Source organism: Falco biarmicus, chromosome 11 (assembly GCF_023638135.1).
Source record: "Falco biarmicus isolate bFalBia1 chromosome 11, bFalBia1.pri, whole genome shotgun sequence".
In the NCBI taxonomy this organism is placed as follows: Eukaryota; Metazoa; Chordata; class Aves; order Falconiformes; family Falconidae; genus Falco; species Falco biarmicus.
In genome coordinates, this window is record NC_079298.1 from 4217321 (window position 1) to 4232950 (window position 15630).

The 15630-nt window shown below is 47.6% G+C and overlaps 1 protein-coding gene across 2 annotated transcripts in view; it reads left to right on the top strand.

The window, feature by feature from the left end:
* Positions 1-15630, top strand: part of WLS (Wnt ligand secretion mediator) — a 37170-nt gene that overhangs the window by 17657 nt on the left and 3883 nt on the right. Inside the window, exons 3-11 of one of the 2 annotated variants that reach the window (XM_056356099.1) lie at positions 7665-7789; positions 8960-9121; positions 10067-10203; positions 10575-10743; positions 10930-11027; positions 11185-11248; positions 12127-12270; positions 13899-13985; positions 15462-15615. In XM_056356099.1, the coding sequence (XP_056212074.1) occupies positions 7665-7789; positions 8960-9121; positions 10067-10203; positions 10575-10743; positions 10930-11027; positions 11185-11248; positions 12127-12270; positions 13899-13985; positions 15462-15615 (1140 nt within the window). The remainder of the gene's footprint in view (positions 1-7664; positions 7790-8959; positions 9122-10066; positions 10204-10574; positions 10744-10929; positions 11028-11184; positions 11249-12126; positions 12271-13898; positions 13986-15461; positions 15616-15630) is intronic. The other variant, XM_056356100.1, reaches the window with a different exon arrangement.

Genomic DNA, 15630 nt, shown 5'->3' on the forward strand with positions numbered 1-15630 from the left:
GGCTGGGGCTGGGGAGTAGCGAACCTCCGTGCTGGTGCCAGGGGAGCTGGAGCCTGCAGCCGGTCACCCAGGGTCTGCTGGAGCTTTCATGGCAGCTTTGTTTCCTTCGCTGCCTTGCCTGCTCAGCGTGGACCTGTTCTTCCCTAGCTATTTAATGTATCATCATTAAGATAAGTTAAAGATGAGATTGTATAAAGCTTACATATTATTCTTATCCCTATAATTATGTCTAAAATACAGAGAGAGTAGCTTTGTGATTTTATTAGGGCCTCAGCTTCTTAGGCTTCAAGAGATGATTGCATTTGGAGAAATAACACTTTGTTCAGAGGCTTTTAAAGTCAGACAGCTAAGCTGGAGTCAGTAACTGGCTGAGCACCTGTGAGCAGGTTGCTAGAATGCTAAACAAGCTTTTGACAGTATTTCTCCTGTCTGGGCAGAGAGCCTTTTCGTTCAGGTCATTATTTGTGCTGTTCAGTGACCAAGTCCTTAAAGGTGGGAACTTTTTTGGGGATTTAAAAGCAAAAAAGCTTGTCTTGGGCTGCCCTCTGGGTAATAAAAGCAAGGTTTGATGGTGAGCTGTACCACTTCTGCAGCCGGGAAAGACTCAGATTCTGGTCATTATCAGTTCAGCAGGTGCTGGTAATTTTGCTTTAAGAAGCATTTGGAGGCAAGGGACACTACTACTTCTTGTGGTCTGAGCTTGCTTGGCACATCTTGAAGGTTTTCTTTTGTTGACTGAAGAAAGTATTTTAAAATGCTCTTTTCCTACACTTGGTGCCAAGCTGAAGGCAGATGTAAATTAAGTGTAAAATCTGAGAAACTAGTGAGTAACACAGTTGTTAGTTGCTAGATTGTGTTGTAATAGATTAAAAACCAACAACAAACAAACCCGAAATAATTGCATATGGGTCCCTGTATTTTGCTGCTAACTCTGCATTAGTGTTAAGAGCTTCATCAATTGAGTAATTGGAATCAGGTCATCCAAAGAGGCAATACTGAAAATGTGAAATAACCTCATTTCTTCTTTTAAATACACAGTTCAAGTTTCTTCTCTCTTAAGCTTTGAGGGACCTCAAAGCCAGCAGTCATCCTGCTGTAGTTAATGCTGGCAGGGGCTGGTGCCAAACCAGGGATGGCTCCTGGAAGGCTTCGCGGCTGTTTAAGCCTCTGCTAGTCACAGTCATAATGACTTGTCTTGAAGCTGCCCCAGACCATCTAGGAAAGTAGCGCCGCCTGGTAGCTGCAAATGCTCTTACCCGCCTGAAGGAGCTGGCTGCTGGGCTCCCCGTGAAACACCCTGGGCTCTGCTGGCTCCCGGAACCCTGCAGTGTGGTCTGAAAATGTTGAAGTTCATGCAAGATGCGCTGGGTCCTGCGCTCAGCCACGCTCCCTTTCTCAGTCTTTGCTGGGGATGCTGCTGAGCCATACCTCAAACTGTCACCCGCTTTCCTCCTCAAAGGTGTTTGGTCGTCCCCTTGCCCTGCAATCTGTAAGCAAGGCCCATGCACAGAACAAAAACTTGCATCTGCCTCCAGTCTGCGGGCTCAGCTTTTCCAGGGTGCTGGCTGTTGCAGCCCTCCTGGGAGAGGGATGCTCCGGGGCGGTGGGGCTGTCTGTAGGGAGTTGTCAGGGTGACTCACGCGTCTGATGCAGGCGATGCTTCCCCTCATCTCCGGAGAGCCGGAGTCATGGCTATGTGTCAGCCCTCTGCATCCCACCAGCAAGGGTTCTCCAGGGGTGGAGGGAAGGGGCAGCCCTGGCCAGGTGCCCCAGGGAGCAGGAGAGCTGCACCAAGCCTCCTGAAACACCCTGTGGGACCTGCACCCTTCAGAGGAGGAGCCAGCCTTCATCACACTCGTCTTGGGAACTTGCTCCAGACTTGCATAATGCTGATGTTTAGAAGTTTTTTCAAAATGCGGATGTTTAGAAGCTGAGCTACTTCCCTTGTGTTTCTCCTTCATGGAAAGCCGGGAGAGACTCAGACTTGCTGTTTCTCAGAGGAAAAGGCAGTTTCTGTGCCCAAGCTGTCCCTGTCCTTTTTTGATGCATTGTGCATTCAATTATTAAAAAAACCTTTCCAGAACAGGCAAAAGCAATGGACAGAGAAATGAGATGAAGTTATCTTAAAACTGCCTGTACCTCAATTGCAAAAGCTGCGATGGGAAATCTTAGTGCCACTCACGAAGACAGCAACATCTGCAAGCAGGACTCCTGCAAGCAGGACTTGCTCCTGCTGCGGTGCAAAGCGCCCTGTTTGCAGGGAGCCCTCGGGTGCTTGCCCAACCGCTGGCACAGGGCAGCAGCCAGACCCCTGCATGGCAGTGCCGGTGTGCATCCATCCATCCGTCCATCTGCAGTGCCACCGGCCGCATCCCCAGGGGAGCAGCAGCCATCCTCTGGTTTCCAGCTGTAAGAAATACCTTTGTGCACAAAAGATTTCTTCTAAAGCTCAAGTGTTACTCCATCACCGCGCAATTAGGTCTGGTTCCCATCACTGGATTTGGGGAACACCGGGTGCTTTCAGGAGAGGGATGAAGGCTGTTTAGCTCATCAAGGACTGTTCTCCAAAATAGCTCCTGCCCTTGGAAGGACAGTCCCTGCTCTCAGACAGGATGGGTGTCCACATGGCTCCTGGAGCCACCTCTCCTTCCCCTCCGCAGCACTGTGGCCATCTGTGGGTGGGGTTGCTGGTAGCAAATGTGCAAGTCCCCTTTCCTCAGTAGGTTAGGTGGTCATCTCTGTTCCCTGCGCATCAGGGTCACTTCAAAAATTCAGTCCTGCTTTAGTAGTTGCTGCTGGGGTCTCGTGGGCAGGATACCTTGGAGAAGGCAGAGAGGATGTGCTGTGAGCTTGGAGGGGATTTCTCTCTCTTTTAATTTGTTTTTTGGGCTGGTCTATTGTCATGGGTCTGGGCCATCTGCATTTGGCAAGCAGCAGGGTTCTTAACAGGGAACATCAGTCCTTCTCTCTGAGCTGCTTTGCAGTACAACCTTCTGCATGCCAAGAAATAATTCAGTGGTATCTGTCCTTAGCTGGAGCAGGGACCTGGGTGCTGCTTGCTCCCTGACTGCTGTAGGCTTCAGGAACACCCAGAGCTGGGCTCTTCCTGCCTTTCTTTTCACCTTGTGGAAAAGAAAACCTGTAATTCTTAATACTGAATTGACACCCAGTAGTGCAATGTCCCTGGGGCATCAAAGTGATGGTTGCACTGTGCTGGGCATTGGGTAACGGCGCCTTTATTTTTCAGATAGTGTAACAGTATAGAAGGGCCTTGACAAATCTACAGTCTAAAACCCACACATTTTCCTCTCTTTTCATATCTAGTGAACTTAAACTGCTAGTAAGTGAGACTTCTGGGGTTTCTGCAGTTGGAAAGCAATTGTGTACAGTCAGATGGCTGAGCACTGCAGACTGCTGTTCAGATTCATCCAATTTTGGTCTCTTTGGTAGGTTTTGTAATTTTAGAGAGCTGGTGAAGCATGGAAGTGTAATGCAAATAATTCTAGCATTTCTTCTGTTTGCTTGCATATGCTTCTTCCCAGACTGCTGTATTAGTATGCAGCTGGCACAGAGGCATCTTCTGAAACAACTTCTCTATTTTTAGACTGTTGTAATGTGAGTGAAGATATCCTGTGTGAATATCACACTATAAAGTGAATCATGGAAAAGATCCTGGGCACTGAAAGTCTGGCAATAAAATGCCAGTGTGAAAAAAATAATATATTGGTGGTGCTCAGAGCATGACAGGTACCGGGGGGGTCCCTTGCTGTCAGAGGGTCACAGCTCTGATGTGCTTCAGAGCATCTCATAGCCCTGTGAATGGAGAGTCATCGAGAAAGCTCAAAGCTGGGAACCCTAGCAGGAGCATGTCTCCTCGTTGGTCATCCCTAGAATGTGTAATCATCTAAACAGGCCTGTCTTATTTCTGCAAGGGTTTTAATATAATCTCATGATATGGTGAGGCTGTCAATCAGCAGTTGAGCTGCTGATACCAGAAGTGATTTACCAGGCTCCAAATTATCCAGAGGCCATTACAAGATCTGTATGGGCAAGGTTAATCTAGAGCATGTCGTGCAGAGGTGCTCTGACATGGTTCTTGTGAGGTGAGGTTTCCTGGCATGGGTAATTTCAGCTCTCAGTACTGAATAAGACAGAAATTTCTACCTACCTATGCCTACCTTTTATTGTTGGGAAATTCTGGAGAATCTTGATTAACGTGCATGAAGCGAATAATTGCTTTCCTCAAACATGTTAACGTCTCAGAAGCTGAGCGCAGGTTTGCAGTGGCTTTTTCTCTTCCTTCCTTGCATGTATTCTTCCTCTTCTGCTGTGGCTCAGCCTTGAATAATTAAAATACTCTGCTGTCTCTCAGCACTTCCAGAAGTAAAAACTGACTTGACTGTCAGTCTCTTGCCTCGTGCTTGCTCCTCCTATCCACTGTTTTGACGGTAAATAACACTGGTTTAAAACACCTTTTATCTTGAAGCCAAGCACAGCGGAACATCAGCTGCTGCTTCTCTCCCTCTTCCCCGGTGCATGTATGCCTGTGCAGGCACATCGCCTGCCCTTGGTATTCACAGAGCTGCAGGAGCATTGATGCTGCGCATGAAAAGGGCACACACCACAACCCCCAAATTGTTAATCACCCTCTGACATTTCTATATTAATGTGGATAAGGCATGAATCTTCTTAAAATTCACTCCTCTGCCAAACAGTGTGTCGCTGTGGACAACGAGGACTGCTACTGAAAGGCTGCGAGTAGACTAGGGTAAGACTACCAGTCTGCTGTGCTGGAAAAAAAAAAAGAGTGGGTGTTTATGCCCGTATATATACCTACATATGTATTTTATGTTGACAGCCTTGAAGGGTCTTTGTACAAAACTCTTCTACCAGGAGCCGTTGCCCCAGTGCAGAGACTGATGGAAATTCAGAGGTAGCTTCTAATCCCTTGGTCTAGAAAGGCACATACTAGTATATCTTCTGCTTTCTGGTTTTCAGACTCGATGGCAGCAGCAACATTTGGATTGCAAAGATGAAATAATGAAAGCTGTTTTTGTTGGATTTAATCCCAAGCATTCCAGTTGGTTTTATGGCTTCTGAAATGAAGTTTGTAGTTCTTTTTAGCTGGGCCAAGTTTAACCTTATGTTCCCATTTATCTGTGTTGCTGGTCTTCTAAATAGCGGATCTGAGATGGCAAATTAGTGTTTCATGGAAACCTAACTAATGGCTGCTGTGGAAAGGAACTTTGTATCAATCTGGATGGTAAAGGTCATGTGTGCAAGAAAAAAAAAAAGCTCAGAAAAATCTTGATGCATCCACATCAGATGCATAACAGAGCCACCTCCAAACACTGTATAAATAGCAAGTCTAAACCACAGATACCATCCACACCCCTTCCCATCATTTTGGATGAGTGTGCCACCACATATTCCCAACAAAAATATAACTGAAAGATGACAAATATATGGGGGACACAGTGCTTGAAAGACTCATGCTTACTTGTAGACATGAAACAGCCTCCCTTCAGAACTATGAAGACCAGATTATTTTTGTTCTTGGAGCTGAACTTCAAAGTTCATCAAGTCTTGTTATGTCTCCGCTGCCCGTTGCCCTGTGCGTGCTGCTGCTGCGAGAGCAGGCAGCCCTGCGTTCGTACAGAGGGTTCCCAGTGAAAAGCTGTGGGCACCGGCACTGTGTGCGCCTTCCGCGTCCTTACAGGCTAGAGCACGTGCGGCGGCGCCTGCAGTGACGCAGCCCCAGTGGAGAGTCTGTGTGTGCCAGTTTAGATCTGCAGAGGCGTTTCTGACCTGAATGAGCTGAGGACCGTGCCACAGTGTGCTTCTAGGGAGCTTGCAAGCGTGAGCGGGTTGCAGTGAGAGCCCAGTGCCTTGCTGTTGGCACAACAAGTGGTTCTGTAGCCATCTTCCAATGCTTTTCCGCGGCGGATGGTTCTGTAGCCATCTTCCAATGCTTTTCCGCGGCGGATGGTTCTGTAGCCATCTTCCAATGCTTTTCCAACAGCTGTGGCTCTCGGAGTTTGGTGATCTGGTGGTGAAAAAAGGGTAAGTTGTAGTATGCACGTGCTTGTTTCAGAACGTGTTCCTCTTTCAGAGCCTTCTCTGGGACCTGTGCCTGGTAAATAGGAGGGTTTTACATCTGGTAGAGCTGGTACAGACTTGCCTCAGGTTTTCAAAGCATATTTGTGTTGGTACTTGGCAGGCTTCAGCTGCCCCATTTCATGAACTTGCTCAGTTATGGTGCCTAAATAAGTGTGTTCCAGCCCCACTTCCTTCTTGCAGCGATGACCTCCTGGCAGCATCCTGGCAAAAGCATATCTGAGGGCAGTTATATCCCATACTGTCACTGTGAGCATGTCCAGGAAAGGATGAACTGTTTCCACACAGATTTGATGCAGCAACCTTATCTGGGCGTATAAACTCCGTGTGTGTTTATTGACATGCAAGTCAGTGCATCTGTAAAGGCAGAAACAAGTTGGTACTGGTGTGGGCCCGGAGTCTTATGTAGAAGTCTTATTCAAAGGTCTTATGTAGAATGACTGAAGCTAAACAAAACATACAGAAAACATCAACTCCATCGTGTGCGGTAGTTTCTGAGGTTTTTACAGCAAGACCAGCGTATCTAAACTTCAGGGTGTTTATTGTCTTTTTAAAGGAACTTTGTGTAGCGTTTTCTTGTTACTCTGGAGACTCTGGCTTACCTTTTCAGAGCAGAGAACCCAAGCTGTGGGCAATTTTGAAGCAATTTGTACTTTTGTTGATGCATTTTGACTTCTCCCAGCAGTGCCTTTCCCTACCTCCTCCCTTCCCATCCCACCTAAAGGCCTCTGTGACCCTTTGTGTTTCTTTCACTTCACATCTGTCTGGCAGAATACATCTTTAAGGGGCGAATTCTAGATAGACCTTTTTATTCAAGATGTTAGGCTTCAGTGTTTAAGGATGGTGAACCTACAGCCAGAAGAAACTGAAGGTTGCACTGATAGATGACTTCTGCTATCATGCTTAAGTGAGCAAAATGCACCATTAGTTGCATGGTTTCTCCTTTATACAGTTCTTCTAACCATATACAGTTGTATACGTCATCTTTTTTGTGGTTTTCTGTAACTAAACACTGTTTCAATGTTGATGTAAAGCCAGTGCTGTAATGTAATATAGTTGTTCCCCGAAGCAAAGGACCGATTGCGCACCCTTGCATTGCCTGCAGAAGGTAGAAGCCTGTCTTATTGTCCCTCCTCTAACCCACACTGAAAAGGCTGCTGGATTGCTTCTTGGCTTACTGTCTACCTCTGCAGCTGTCTAGGTTCCAGTTCTATGGTTATTGAACGATAAAAATGAGTTACTGTTTCTAATGCTATATGAATAAATAATGCTCTCACCCACAACCATAACATAAGCTGTAAGTCATGGTATGTTAGAAAGACATCAGACTTGTATGAGCAGTAAAAATTCTGTCTCCTCTCTGGTAGAGAAGAAAAATGTTTTGAAAAAGGTAACTCTATCTGTATTGTTTGGAATGCAAAAATTTCCGTTCCCCTCCATAGCTGTGTGCCTCTCAGAGGTCCTTTTGGTGTCTAGAGGCTCTCCCACCCTTCTGATGTGCTGTACCATTCCTCTCTAACGAGCCTGATGTCTCCTTACTCTCGCAGAAGAAAACGCAGAAATTACCCTGGATGTGTCATTAGCATATCGCGATGGCGTGTTTGATGATTGGGAAGAAATAGCACATGCGATAGAGATCAGGAAGCTGAAATGCACCTTTGGCTCACCAAAAGTAAGATGTTTTGATGATGCTGGAGGTAGGGGGAGGTGTGGGAGTGTGGTGGGAGTTGATGTCTTCCTTTCCTTCATGGTGCTTCCTGGAAGCTCCAAGTTGTTCAATCATAACTTTCAAATGTGTCACCTTTCTTGTGGCTCAGAATCTTTGAAAACCTGATGAGCTTCTCACATGCAGTTGGTTCTGTTTGGCAATGCAAGAGAATGGGATAAAGTTGGAGGTAGACTTAAAGCCTAGGAAGAAAACGTGTGAGGTGTTGCAGAGGTGTTGGCTGGAACTCAAACGCTTCATGATCTGTATACCCCAAACCATCCTAGAGAACTTGGACCTTTCCATCTTGAGCTTCTGTGATGGACAAAACCTTGTTCTTCAGGAGTGGTGAGGAAATAGCCCACCATTGGCACTGCAGCACTCAAAGAACCTGAAGAGGTGGGGCGAGAGTTTTCTAAAATAACTTCTTGATGCCTCAAGCTTCAAAGCTTAGGAGCAGAGAGCATAGCTAGCAGTTGAGAACTGAGCATCTTGTTTAAAGATGTTTCTTTTTGTGCTGCAGACTGTAATTCCTGTGCATAAATTGATCTGGTGTCTCTTCACCATGCCATATTTTTCAGCTGTGTGTCTTGTTCTGCCATTTCACAGCCCCTTTCAGCCACCCACTTATGTCTGCAGTAATGCCTGTTCTCTTCCATACAGCCACATACGCACAGTAAATACATATGAGGTGCAGAGGGACTATTGCTAGCAAAACAGGGCTTAAGAAACTCCACATCCAGACATGTGTGAGGGGGTTATTCTGGTTTATTCCAGAATTTATTCTTTGTTTTCTGGCTGAAGTTGTCCTTGTTGAGGGAGGAGGCTCAGATCCCAAAGTAGCTTTTCGTCTTGGAAGGCTCCCTTGGCTTTAAGAGTATTCAAGAGCCTGAAACGTGAACCTGCTTGAGGTAAAAAGCTATTGACTCAACACCCCAAAAGAATCAGAAACTTGAGGGAAAATGTCCTCAAGCCACTGAGTGCACAGGCTCTCCTCAGACGAAGGCTGGAGTTGGCAAACGGGCTCTCGGTGCTAGCGAGGGCCCAGCTGAGGGCTTTTGCAGGCCCTCGCCGCAGAGGGTGTGCTGCTCTGCCCGGGGCTGACCGCTGTGGTGCTGCTCTGTGCCCTTTCGCTAGACCCTGGAGTCTGAAGGCCGTCACTACGACTGTGACTTCCTTCCTTTCATGGAGATCGGCAGCGTGGCCCACAAGTACTACCTCATCAACATCCGTCTGCCCGTGAACGAGAGGAAGGGCATTAACGTGGGCATTGGGGAAATCAAGGATATCCGCCTCGTGGTAAGTGTCCGTCTTGCTTCTGTCCACGATGTCTGCCTGGGGGCTGCTGCAGCTCCTTTCTAGATCTCCCCTTTGATCTGCAGCAAGGTCTTGCTCTTCGTCATGGCCAGCTCCTGCCTGCAAATGTAACTTTCCTCCTTCCCAAGGAATACTTTCTTAGACTGCTGTCTTCTGAGTGCCCTCCTCAAGCCTTGAGCAGTGCCACCCTCCTGCACTGCCCTGTGAGCACCTTCGGAGCTGAGCTCTCCCCACGGCTCCAAGGGCTCCCCTGGGTCCTCCTCCCCACCGCCATCTGGCTTGGGTGCAGAGTCCTCCACCCGATTAAGCCTCTCGCAGGTAGGAGCTGAGGAGAAACAGAACAGCAGGGTTCAGAGGGGACCTGTCTGTCTTGGAGTTGGATATGGCCATGCAGTTGTTTGGGATGGCTGTCCACTATCCTTGCTCGTGCCCTCCCTTGAGGCTTGGTGACCATGGGTGCTTTTGCCAGCTGGAAAACCTCTCACCACAGTCCTCTCAGCAGCAGCAGCAGTGAGCCAACCGGCTGTGGTGGCTGCAGACAGCAGTGGGAGGGCATGTGTCTGGAGAAATGCATTAATTTGGCTGATGCTTTTCCCACCAGTGGTGACTTGGCTCCATGAGTGTGTTGTTACTTTTCTGAGAGCAATTCTGCCAGCTTTCCCACGCTGTGTCAGAGTACCCCTCTCGCAGCTGCTCTCCACCTTGCAGTGGAAGCTCTGTGTGCTGGTATCTGTTTCCAGGACCTTTGAAGCCTGCTGAGATGCCTGGGTGCTGGTAGGCACCTGCTCCCTTTCCTGCACTGGACAAACCACATCTTTCAAAGAGTAGTTGTGTCCGTGTGTGCTTGCGTGTACTGCCATGCGTGTGCCTCTCCTGTGAGGAGAAGTGTGGAGTAATGATGTTGCATTCCACCGTGGTTTTCCTTAGGGCATCCACCAAAACGGAGGCTTTACAAAGGTGTGGTTCGCCATGAAGACCTTCCTCACCCCCAGCATTTTAATTATCATGGTGTGGTACTGGAGACGGATCACGCTGATGACACGCGCTCCTGTCCTGCTAGAGAAGTGAGTAGGGGCTCACACGCTGGCTAAGGTGACCCTCAAGCAAGAGGACCCTGACCAAGGTGGTTGTTGCTCCCAGGTGGTTTGAGGAGGCAGGAATGGTGCCTTCTCTGTCCACTGCCTCCATCCAGGCATACTGGGAGGAGGAGATCTCAATAGCTTCTCTTTTCTTTCCCACTAAACCCACAGAGAATGTGGAGCTGTTTGCCTGTGGCTGCTCGGAGGGGCTTAGTCCTGGAGGGGTTGCTGGCAGGAGGTGACGCCACCCAAACAGTGCTGGATTTTCTTCTGTTGCTCTTCATGCACAGCTTTAGTTTCTGGGGGTATGTCCTTGCATTGCAAACTGGAAAGAGATGGTGTTTCTGCCTCTCCAGGGTGATCTTTGCTCTGGGAATTTCCATGACGTTCATTAACATCCCCGTGGAGTGGTTTTCCATTGGATTTGACTGGACTTGGATGCTGCTCTTCGGAGACATTCGACAAGGCATTTTCTATGCCATGCTTCTGTCATTTTGGATCATCTTCTGTGGGGAGCACATGATGGTGGGTGCAACACGGAAAGGAAGGTGGTTTCCAGCCCCACTTGCAGCAATATGTGGCAACTTCCTTGTACTTACTGAGTGCTGGAAACGTTGCTGTGGGGACTTAGACCACATGAGAGGACTTCACACTAACTTTGCTTTTTCCTTTTTTCTCCTCCTCCTCCCCACCTTGTGAACCTCTGATTAGGACCAGAATGAGCGGAATCGTCTCTCGGGGTACTGGAAGCAGGTTGGACCCATAGCTGTCGGCTCCTTCTGCCTCTTCATCTTTGACATGTGTGAGAGGTAGGTGCAGCACTGCTCCCCAGGGTGAGCCTTCCATCTCATCTCCTCTCCTGCACTGGAAAGCAGCATGGCTGGCTCTTTCCAGGCTGCAGAGCGGATGTGGGGCTCTCCAAGCCTGCTGGCTTCTGTGGCAGCTTGGTGTTTTCTCTCTTTGCAGGGGAGTGCAGCTGAAGAACCCCTTCTACAGCATCTGGACCACTGAAGTTGGAACGGAGCTGGCTGTATCCTTCGACTCAGCTCGGGGCAGGCTTAGTCTGCATCGATAGGAGGGGGAGGTGTTCCCCTCTTGCCAGATACCTGTGGGTTTGGGAAGCCCTCCTCCTTTTGGCAGGCTGGGACTGGGGAGGAGGGGGGCTCGAGTGCTGTGAGAGATGCTAGTGTCATTGGGAAGAAGCAGTCCTGGCTGGCTGGGAGCTGGGTACCTCCAGGGACTAGTGCTGTGCTCAGGGAAGTCACTGGAGAACTGAACATCTCCTCAAGTTGTCCGAGATTTGGGGGAAGGCACAGGGGATTTAGGTCCTGGATGTCATTGCAGTAACTGCAGAGCCCACGCCGCTCCAGCGGCGCCCGCTCTGCTTCCCCCCAACCCCAGCTGCGACAGCATCTGCTCCAGGGCCCTCCATTTGCTGCCATTACCCCAGCACATGTTGCTGAGGCATTTCCATGAATTCCCCTCTCGGGTGCTGCTGGAGGAGCTTGCCTCGCTGCCGTTAATTTTGATTACTGGGCTGAGATAAGCTAATGCAATTAGTCCCTTCCACAGCGTCCAGCCCTCTTCCAGGAGCCCCTCTGAAGATGGTTGGTAGGTGACTGCTCCCCAGACCTCCTCTGCAGCTGCCACCCAGGCAGGCGTTTCGGTGTGCTACCCCTCCTCGCTGCCGTGCCAAGTGCTGGGGGACACTGGACTGGTGCTGCCACAAAGCCGGGGTCTCACGCAGCACTGCCTTGATCGCGGGCAGGCTGCCATCCTGAGTGATTGCTGCCCACTAGAAGTTTAAGTATGATCTTCGGGATATAAAAATAAGTGAATCACCTGAATAATGTTTTTTATTATTTCTGTTTAGCTCATACTGTTTTTCTCTTAACTTGTGCTGCCCAGATGGCCTTTATTATAGTCGCAGGAATCTGCTTGTGTCTCTATTTTCTCTTCCTGTGTTTTATGGTCTTTCAAGTGTTCCGAAACATCAGTGGAAAGCAGTCAAGCCTCCCAGCCATGAGCAAGGCTCGCCGGCTTCATTACGAGGTAATGTCCCTCCTTGTTGGACAAATGCTTTATTTTTATAACACATTTTTGACCCTCAAAGTCTATTCTGAGACTTTGTCTATTCTAAATTGGAAGATCTGATCGGTATCAGCTTTCTTGTATCGCTCAAATCCCCTAAATGCCTTTCTGTTTGGCTGTCATGAAGCTGCTGCTTTATTCAGGTCTTTAGTCCTAGCTCTCCTTTCTCATGAGTAGTTGTCATCTTCCAGCTTACTGAACAGTGTTGGAGGATAGAAGAAAATGGCCCAAATGACCATTTAAATTACTGTGTTCTGTAAGCACATCAGTTCCCCGTACCTCCAGTTCTTCTCCTGTAATATTAATTGCTGTGTTTAATGGAAAGTGTTGCTCAGACTACCCTGTTTTCCCATGGTTTGAATTTGGATTTTTGGGGTTGTCTTTTCCTAACCAAGTTGCAGGAGGGAAACTGTCCTCCTAGGATCAAGCTGTGAAGTGTTCAGCCCCTTATCTCTGCTTTTAGCCTGTGATTTTTTTATGTTGTTTCTGTCCTAGCTGTCTCTAACTGCTGCAAAACGTGAGGAGCTCACTTCAAGGGCTTAAGCTGAGAGGGCCTGTTGTTTGCGTGGGTGTGTAAATATTTATCACCAATGTTGTTCTGTTAAATGACGGTCACTTCTGATTTAAACAAGTCCCTTACCACCCATCAGGAATGCATGTAAAAAAAATAGAAAATTGGACTTGAGAGAATTTGAAGACAGTTATTAGCATCTTTTTCTATCTTTCCCTTAACAAAAGGCACAGGACTTCAGCTCATGTTGTAGAGCTGCTGCTGCCGTGCTCTACATACAAACATCTGGCAAGCATGAATCTGATCTGGAAGAGTTAAATTAATAGCCATTTGTTGTCACAGTGTGGCATAGTAATTACGCACACTGACATTTCCACCAAAATTCCAGAAACAGGTTAAAAAAAACTACATGCACACAAAAAAACAAAACCAAAAGAATTTTTAAGTAAAAATGTAAAACTAGGAAAAGCCAGTACGGTATGCAGTCAGATTCCCAACCAAGTGATCCTGAGCCATAGTTTGGCTTATCTACATTATTCTGTAATAGCCAGCGTCGTTTTGACAAGCGTTGGAAATCGCTGCAGTTTCCTCCCAGACAGACTCTGGAGGTGAGGATTAGTCTGGTACGGACCCAGTACCCACACTCCAGAAACACCGACGCGTCTTGCTAAGCCGTGCAAACTTTCTGCCAATGTTTGTTTTACAAAAGCTGCGAACTATTAGGCTGGCTTCTAGTGAAACCCATGCCTTACACTGACCTGCCTGCTCTTCCACGTTAACTCTTGGTAAATCAGTCACAAAAAGCAAATGTAATGGAAAGCCAGAGCTGTCCAGACATGCACACCCCGCTCGGAGCATCCGGGAGGAATGCAGACGTGTGGGGAGCGGAGAATATGGGCTGTCGTGAACACGGCGCAGAGGAGTGGGTGGAGGTTGTTTTGCTTTGGGGTTTCGTGGGTTGGACCCTTTTTTTTTCTTTGTCTTTTTTTTTTTTTTAATGCTTGTGTCTTGTATGTACTAAAACCAAAAATGGGTTTTGTGGATTCTGTTAATGTGACCAGTGACATTTCTCTCTAAGCAGGGGCTGATTTTTAGGTTCAAGTTCCTGATGCTCATTACCCTGGCTTGTGCAGCAATGACAGTCATCTTCTTCATCGTGAGCCAGGTGAGTGGTGACTTGGCTTCCTCTGAGAACATCAGCCTCCAGTTCCCTAGCCGCTAACAACGGCTTGCTTGGTGTCCAGACAAGGCATGCCTGTTACAAGAAGATTTGCTAAGCTGCTTTTTAAGAAGTTGTTTTTATTTATTTGAAACACTACCACAAAACTGCTCGGGCTGAAGCCTTCAAAGGCCTTCAGCTCACGTCAAGGTTTGGGGCTGTGCTCTTCAAAGTATCAGCTAACACAGTTTAGTCATTTCCGAGAACTCAGCAAGAGGAGAAATGTTCTGTTCACATTGAAAGAATCCGGTGGCTTTGTATGCCCACAGAGAAAGAACAGAACTCAACCTTCCCTGGGTTGACTTTGCAACCCTGCTGTTCCCAGCCATATCTGTACCTATTTATTCTGAGCTCCGATGCAGTCTCTGTACAAATGATCTTATGTTGCTACTTAAATGTCCTTTGATGGTTTGCTCCAAGTGACTTTTCAGATGGCATCTGTTTCAAAGATGCCATTTGTGGTTGTTCCTAAGCATAGGCAGCTTGGAGCTTCAGGAGAGCCATGGGTACAGCCTCACAAGTCCAGTGTTGCAGAATTACAGGAGCAGTTTCTCCCTCACTGCACCACTTAGGCTTCAGGGGTACGTGGTGGGTCCCAATGCAAAATACAGTACCAGATGATTTTACTTTTAAAAACACCTCTGTTGGACTGAAGCAACAGTTTGAGCAATGCCACTTGGCGATCCGGCTCATTGCTGAGCATCGATGGCCATCACTGCGTACGGGCAGAAGGTAAATCATCTTGTCCAGTGACTCTTTTTAAGCTAACAGTTTCAGTCTTTCCCCTTACGTCTTTTTCATTAACAGAGAGCCAACATTGCAGTGTGAACAGTCTGTATCTTCAAGTAGTATTCACGTTGATGATATTTTCGTAAAACTTGACAAATCTCTGCATGTCTAAGGCTGATGCTGTCAGCCTAGGCCCCTCGCGTAAGACAGAAGCAGCCCAGACAGAAGCAGCCCGGCAGTATTCAGCACATTAGCTCTTCGCATTATTCATGATGGTTTTCCTTCTATAAAAGGTCTATTTATAGAAGTCTAATGTTTTCAGATGTAACTAGTTGTCTCCTAGGTACTGCCCTTTATGTGGCAGTCTTTGCTGAGCGCATCGCTTACAGCAGGAATATATTGCAGAACGTGAGAGATTTTGTCACGTTTAAGACTGATAAATCAAAGTTAAAGAAATCCTGATGCGATCATTTCCTAAGGGCCATTTTTTCCCTGCAGATTGAGGCTGAAGAGGAGAATCCTAGCCTGACTTCTGCGTCACTTAGTCTGTTACACTCCATTTACTCGATCCTGTTGAGTTGACACTGTTCTTATTGATTTACTCAGAGTTAGTGCTTAAGGGTGTCACTTCTGTATTGTTACAGAATTTGATCTTACTGACCAGCCCGTTTGTGGCTGCTTTCTCCTGGGCAGGTGACCGAAGGCCACTGGAAGTGGGGGGACATAACTATACAAGTGAACAGCGCCTTCTTCACTGGCATTTACGGGATGTGGAACCTCTATGTCTTTGCCCTGATGTTCCTATATGCACCATCACACAAGAATTACGGTGAAGACCAGTCAAATGGTAAGTGCCTCTAAG